General features: G+C 56.7%; 1 protein-coding gene across 2 annotated transcripts; it reads right to left on the reverse strand.

Annotated features, from left to right (window-relative positions):
- Window positions 1–142: 142 nt before the first annotated feature.
- DLK2 (delta like non-canonical Notch ligand 2) lies at window positions 143–4975 on the reverse strand. 2 transcript variants are annotated; one of them, XM_066251036.1, is made up of 6 exons: window positions 4728–4975; window positions 4116–4246; window positions 3780–3843; window positions 2683–2813; window positions 2083–2227; window positions 143–1043 (listed from the first exon to the last, which is right to left on the reverse strand). In XM_066251036.1, the coding sequence occupies exons 2-6, from the start codon at window positions 4189–4191 to the stop codon at window positions 308–310; spliced, it is 1152 nt and encodes a 383-aa protein (XP_066107133.1). In that variant the 5' UTR covers window positions 4192–4246; window positions 4728–4975; the 3' UTR covers window positions 143–307. The 2 variants fall into 2 exon arrangements, with proteins under 2 accessions (XP_066107133.1, XP_066107122.1); XM_066251025.1 differs by having other exon boundaries at window positions 2701–2813; window positions 4728–4856.
- Between the last annotated feature and the right edge of the window lie 1145 nt (window positions 4976–6120).

A 6120-nucleotide genomic window follows, 5' to 3' on the forward strand; every position in this document is an offset into this window, starting at 1 on the left:
TCCCCAGAGGGGAAAAGGTGGTGTGGGGTGGGTTCCCCTTTGAGAACCACTCTTCAGGCAGAGCCTTGGGGTTTCCCCAGAACCAGGCCTCTGCTCTGGCCCTTACACCTGTGACTTCAGGCAGGTTTTTCTGGCAAAGGAGTGCACGTACAATTTCATAGTTTTATTGGATAAAATTCCTATCTGACATTCTGTGTATTAAAAAAATAATATTTCTTGTGTGAGGCTGCGGAGGGGTGGCAAGGAAAGACCACCCAGTCCGAGGGGCAGAGGGGGTGGAGGAGGGGCGTGAGAGCCCCCCCCTCCATCACAGTGCTGTGGTCTTTCCAGGCTCAGGGGGCAGGTCTGGTGGCAGGGGGACCCCTGCCGGCAGCATGCTAACCTGACACTCCTGGTCTTGGCGTGCTGGGGTGTAGTGTGGTGCCGGGTAGCAACAGGGTCCAGGGGGACAGACACCCCGGCGCCAGGCCCTCAGGGACAGGAACACCGTGGACAGGACCAGGGTAACAGTGAGGGCCCCAAACAACACCACGGCCACCAGGCTAGACTCACCTAGCCCAGCCTCTTGCCTCCGCACCACCTCCTTCACTGAGATGCGCAGCAGACCAGCCCCTGCGCTGTGGGGGACAGGCCCCGTGGCAGGTACCACCGCACCTGAGGTGGGGGCCGGAGGGACGTCTGCTATGGTGGCGGAGTCTGGGTCAGGTAAGACTAGCTCACAAGTCTTGCCGCCATAACCGCTGGGACAGAGACAGTCGAAGTCATGGACACGGTCCCGACAGCGGGCTCCTCTCTGGCACGGCCGGCTGGCACAGTCATCTAGGTTGATGGTGCAGAAACGTCCAGCAAAGCCCTCGGGGCAGAGGCAGGAGAAGCGGTTTATGCCATCCCGGCAGGTGGCGCCGTTAGCACAGGGTCGCATCAGACAGTCGTCTACATTCACCTCACAGTGGGCACCCACAAAGCCTGCCAAGCAGCGGCATGTGAAGTTGAGGGCGAAGCCCTGGTCATCCTGGCACTGCCCGCCATTCCAGCATGGGGACCTGGGGTGGAGGTGGGAGAAGGCTTTGATACGGACTCACACCTGTGGGGTAGCCCAGTTCAGCACCTGAACACTGTCTTCCCCACCCTCCTTTCAGTAATGTCTCCTTGAGCCACACTCTGAGCCTCCAATGCCTCCTTTTAAAAATGGGAATAAAAGTACCCAGCTTCCAAATTGTGAGGATTAAAGGAAAGAATCCAGTGTCAAGCAGTTAGCATAGGGGTTGGCCCAAAGTCAAGGCTCAAGGCAAATGGACTTCTCCTAGCAGGCTCTCAGGCAGGGGTCCCCAAACTACAGCCCGCGGGCAGCATGTGGCCCCCTGAGGCCATTTATCCGGCCCCTGTCGCACTTCCGGAAGGGGCACCTCTTTCATTGGTGGTCAGTGAGAGAAACATAGTTCCCGTTGAAATACTGGTCAGTTTGTTGACTTAAATTTACTTATTCTTTATTTTAAATATTGTATTTGTTCCCGTTTTGTTTTTTTACTTTAAAATAAGATATGTGCAGTGTGCATAGGGATTGTTCATAGTTGTTGTTTTTTTATAGTTTGGCCCTCCAACAGTCTGAGGGACAGTGAACTGGCCCCTTGTGTAAAAAGTTTGGGGACCCCTGCTCTAAGGCCTGACACAGAAATGAGGACAGGTCCAGCCCTACAGGCTCCACACACACAATGAGGCATAAGGCTGCTGTGTGGAACATTCTTAGGGCTGCATGTCAGCTTTCCTGGGAGGATGAGGGGAGTCCTAGGTCCTCAACCTCCCCACCCTTAACCCCTCCCAACAGGCACAGCAGTCATACATCCATTTGTTACACCTCCAGTTCCTATAGATTTTTGTTGCTGAAGGAATGGTTCAGATGGTATAAAAACGCTGAGGAACCTTGAACTAGGGACACTGGCAGACTGGCGTTTTATCCTCTGGTGCCCCCAAGTGGGATTTCTGAGCCTCAGCCCTATTACTTCACCACCACCCTCTCAATAGTCCTTCTGTTCACCAGATTCTCATCTAACCTCGAACTCACCCCATGAGGCCAGCACTCACCCTGCCTGCTCACAGGGTCCAGTTTTGCGCTCACAGTCCTGCCCGTAGAAGCCTGGTGGGCACACACAGTGGTACTCGCCACCCCCATCATATACGCACTGGCCTCCATTCCGGCAGGGGTCCTGCGTGGTACAGATGTGCTCATCTGTGGAGAAACAGGGAAGGGCTCTGGGATAGACCCTTACATCTGGCACCCAGACCCACCCGGGCCCCACCTAAGGCTCTGTTGATGCAGCACATACTGCAAACCCACCCAGGCTGGTATGGTATGGTGGGGGGAAACAACAGCACTGAATTTAGAATCAGGAGGCTCCTAGCCCTGGCAATGTCAGTCTGTCTCAGAGTGACCTTGGGCAAGTTGCATCCCATCTGTGGGTCTCCATTTCCTCATCTGTAAAATGAGGACCATTTTTGGCAGCTGCCTTGCCTACCTCGTGGGGTTAGGTTAAGGGCCAGTTCAGACAGCAGATAGGTATAAAGTCTAAAATGATAAAGTATCACGTATTTGAGTGTTTGAGCTGAACACAATGAATATGAATGGATGTTCTCCCAAGACACAGGGGGTCTACAGACCAACAGCTGCTGTCTCTTCTCCCCTACCTTTGTCACAGAACTTGCCTGCCCAGCCACTGTGACAGATGCACTGCCAGGGCTGGTGGCAAGAACCATGCTGGCAGCCGGGCATCCTCACACAGCGCTCACAGTGCAGTCCCTCCCAGCCTGGCTCACACCTGAAGGGGAGAAGTGTAGGGTCAGGGCTCTGGGTAAGGTTTGTGAGGAGATGGAGGAAGACCAGGGCTTTTAGAAAACAGGAGGACATATGACATCCCCTAAGGAAAAGCGGGCCCATCCCAGATAAGTATGGGCTGTGCAGGGTCACATATAGGAAATCAAACCATCTGATACCAGCATTCAAGTCCTGGTTCTGCGCTTTGTCTAATCTTTATGAGCCCTGGTTTCCTCCTCTGCAACTTGGGGATACACTTTGCAGGAATGCGTTGAGGAAGAAACTAAGATGATGTCTGTAAGTGCTCCCAATATCAGTCCTGGCATATCTGAGGCTCAGAAATGGGTGAGCCTCATTTTTAAAAGGTGACTTGAAAGGTCATCAGGACTATCTTCCTACCCTGATTCCAGGGCAAATGCCTGACCTATTTCAAAACAAAACAAAAACCTGCAAGGATGGAAAGTCCTACCCCCCCCCCCCGGCCCCTCCAGTAGCTTGTCCTGTCAGCTCATTTCCTTAGGTCAGCCCAGACACATTTCTCTACTGCTACAGAATTGCCCAACCCCACCCCAGTGAATTAATTACTCAAATTCATCAAGAAAGATCCTCTTTAGTAAGTGCTTCTCAGCAACTCTCTTAGCAGCCTTTCTTTTCCAGGCTGAACTAATTTTCTTTATATTTTTTCCTTTATCTCTTTCTCTTTCCTAGAGGCTCCCAATCTTCAAACTCTCAGGCTTCAGGTCTTTCTCCTGGTATCTTGAGGAATGTTTCAGAATTCCAGGGTCAGACTTAAGTGTAAAATGTGGGGATAGGCGCTGGAAGAAGGAAAAGGCCCCTGTGTGCCATCTGTGGATGGGGAGTAAACAGTAGGGTCTTAAACCCCTAGACACTGTCCTGGGACTTGACCTGGTTGTGGGTGTGAAGGGCTGGGAAATGGGGCGCAAGGGGAGCACGTGCTCAGGAAATGTACCTGCAGGAACCGTCAGGCGCACAGTAGCCGTGGGCCAAGTCACAGTGGGAGCTGCAGTCATCGGCTGCAAGAAATTGATGTGGGAGGGGTGAGCCGGGGGTTCGGGTTAGGCTCCCTGAGATACGGGACTCGGGAGAGGATGCGGGGTCCCAGTAATTAGGAGGGCTCAACTCTGAGGCAAGGTAGGACAGACTCGTCCCATTCCAAAGGGGCCACCTGGGGCTCACCAACCCCGCGGGTCGAAGCGGCTGCAGTGCCACCTCTGACCGGCAGAGGTCAACGTGCAAGCTAGGGACGGCCGGAGAGGCCCGCGACCCGAGCCCTGGGTGCGCTCACCTAGGACAGGCTGAACGGGTGCCCCCAGTATACACAACAGGCACATGAGATGTAGGCAGCGGCAGCCGCTGAGCATGGTCAGCGCCGGCCCCACGTGGGACGGACGGATGGACGGCCGGACGTGCGGACACCTGTGGGACGGTACAAGCTGGCAGGCGGTCCGACGCGGAGATAGCTGCACGGATTGCGGTTTCAGGCGATAGGAGGCAGAGGGAGAGAGCGAGGTCCCGACAGAAGGAGGGCGGTGGCGGGGGGAAGGGTTGACCGGCAAGAGGATTGGGGACAGGACCCAGGATCGGGCTCTGGGGGATAGAGGTGAAAGATGGGCAGCGAGAAGCGAGGTCAGGGCACGCGAAAGGCCAGAGCGGGGAACGCAGCAGAACCGAGGAGTGCGCGGGGATGCGGACAGCGCCGAGGGGCGGCCTTGAGCACGGGGAAGACGCGGAAGCTGGTTGCCGGCAGCGAGCTGTGTCCAGTCCCACCCCCGACTCCAACCAGGACTTGCTCCCACGTCCCCTTCCCATCTCGGCCACGCTCGGCTCTGCCGAGGCGCCGGGCCTGGAATCCCCGAGCGCCCCTCGTCCTGCGCGCCCCTGTCCTCGCGGTCCTCACCTCGGGCTGGTAGGCGGCGAGCCCGGGGCGCAGAGCAAGGCCGGATCCGACGGGCTCCGCCGTGGGGCCAAGCTGGGGCGCGGGGCCGCCCCTAGCGGGCCGCGGAGCCGGGCGCCCAGGCGGCTGCCATGAGAGCCGAGCGCTCGGGAATGTGGGCTCGAGGCGACCCCGAGCGGCGGCAGCGGCGGCGGGGGCGGCGGCAGCGGCTCCTCGCGCGCGCTCAGGCCGCCTGCCAGGGGCGGCGTGTGCCGGCGGATCCCGCCTCCCTTCTCCCCTCCCCGTGCTGAGGCCGGCCCATCCCCGTCCTCTCCCTCCCCCCGCCCCCCACCGCGCCCTCTCCACTTGCCTGCGTCCGCCACCCACTCCTCCTGCGGCGCACAGCGCAGAGCTCGCCGCTATGCTCGGCGCTCCCCACTTCCTTCGCTGCCTCGCTTTCCCCTGGGTCCCCACCCTCCGCTGCCACCTAACCTCTCCGAACCTTGCTTTCTTTATCAAAAGAAGGAAATTATGGGAGTCTAAATGGGAGCAGACTGTAAATGTTGAGGGTATAGGCTCAACATGGGCCAGATGTGCGCAGCCCTATTATTCGCCCATCTCGCGTCCCGGCTGGGCTGACCCGCGCCCCTCACCCCTCGCCCCACCTCTGCTCTCACCAGTCCGCTTCCCATCACGCTTCCCATATTTATTCCATACACGCTCAGAGCACAGCGCCGCTCCTCGCCCTCCTCCTGGCATCAGCCCACGCCTCCTCCGTTAATAAATCCTCCATCACCTGCTTCAAATGTCTACGCCTCTCCTCCCGGCCCTCCGCTTTTTTCTCTGCTCATTGCCATTCCCAGCCTTCCAGGATCAACCCATGCTATCTAAGTATCAGCTTGCCCCCACCCCATCTCTACCTCTGTCGAGTTTTTGTTGTTGTTGTTTTTTGGTTTTTGTTTTTGTTTTTTTTTACCACCCCATTCCTTTCTGTGACTGCTTTCTGGGAAGCCTCCTGGACTGGGAATGCTCCTGACTGTAAATGTGCCCCCCACCCCAGTTCCCACTTCTGTACCGCGGATCACACCCGTTCTTGAACTCAAGCTAATCATCAAATGCCCAGATCCAAAGTTCAGACTGAAAGACTTCTATGGGGAGAGTGGGGGAGGATTATCTTCCAGGCTAGTGGCGCAAAGACACTTGTGCAAGGCAGTGACAGGAAACAGTTTCTTGCTGGCTCAGGGCAAGAGGGCAGAGGTTAGGAATGCCACCTGAGCCTCCAGGTCAAGATTCCACCATCTTTAAGTTCCAGATATTGGAAGGAGGAATCTCTAGCCTGTGCAGAGTGCTTACTACACACACCACCACAGGGACTGAGTCCCTGGGGTAATTTTTCTTGTGGTCTCTATTGGCCATA

This window comes from Saccopteryx bilineata, chromosome 1 (genome assembly GCF_036850765.1).
Source record: "Saccopteryx bilineata isolate mSacBil1 chromosome 1, mSacBil1_pri_phased_curated, whole genome shotgun sequence".
Lineage (NCBI taxonomy): Eukaryota > Metazoa > Chordata > Mammalia > Chiroptera > Emballonuridae > Saccopteryx > Saccopteryx bilineata.

What these genes read in the sequence shown, in the direction of transcription:
- DLK2 (XM_066251036.1), bottom strand. Translation starts at nt 4,191, where the DNA reads ATGCTCAGCGGCTGCCGCTGCCTACATCTCATGTGCCTGTTGTGTATA. An exon ending in GCGCCTGACGGTTCCTGCAG is followed by an intron (nt 2,814 to 3,779) that starts GTACATTTCCTG and finishes TCTCCCCTTCAG; the next exon opens with GTGTGAGCCAGGCTGGGAGG. An exon ending in GGACCCTGTGAGCAGGCAGG is followed by an intron (nt 1,044 to 2,082) that starts GTGAGTGCTGGC and finishes CCTCCACCCCAG; the next exon opens with GTCCCCATGCTGGAATGGCG.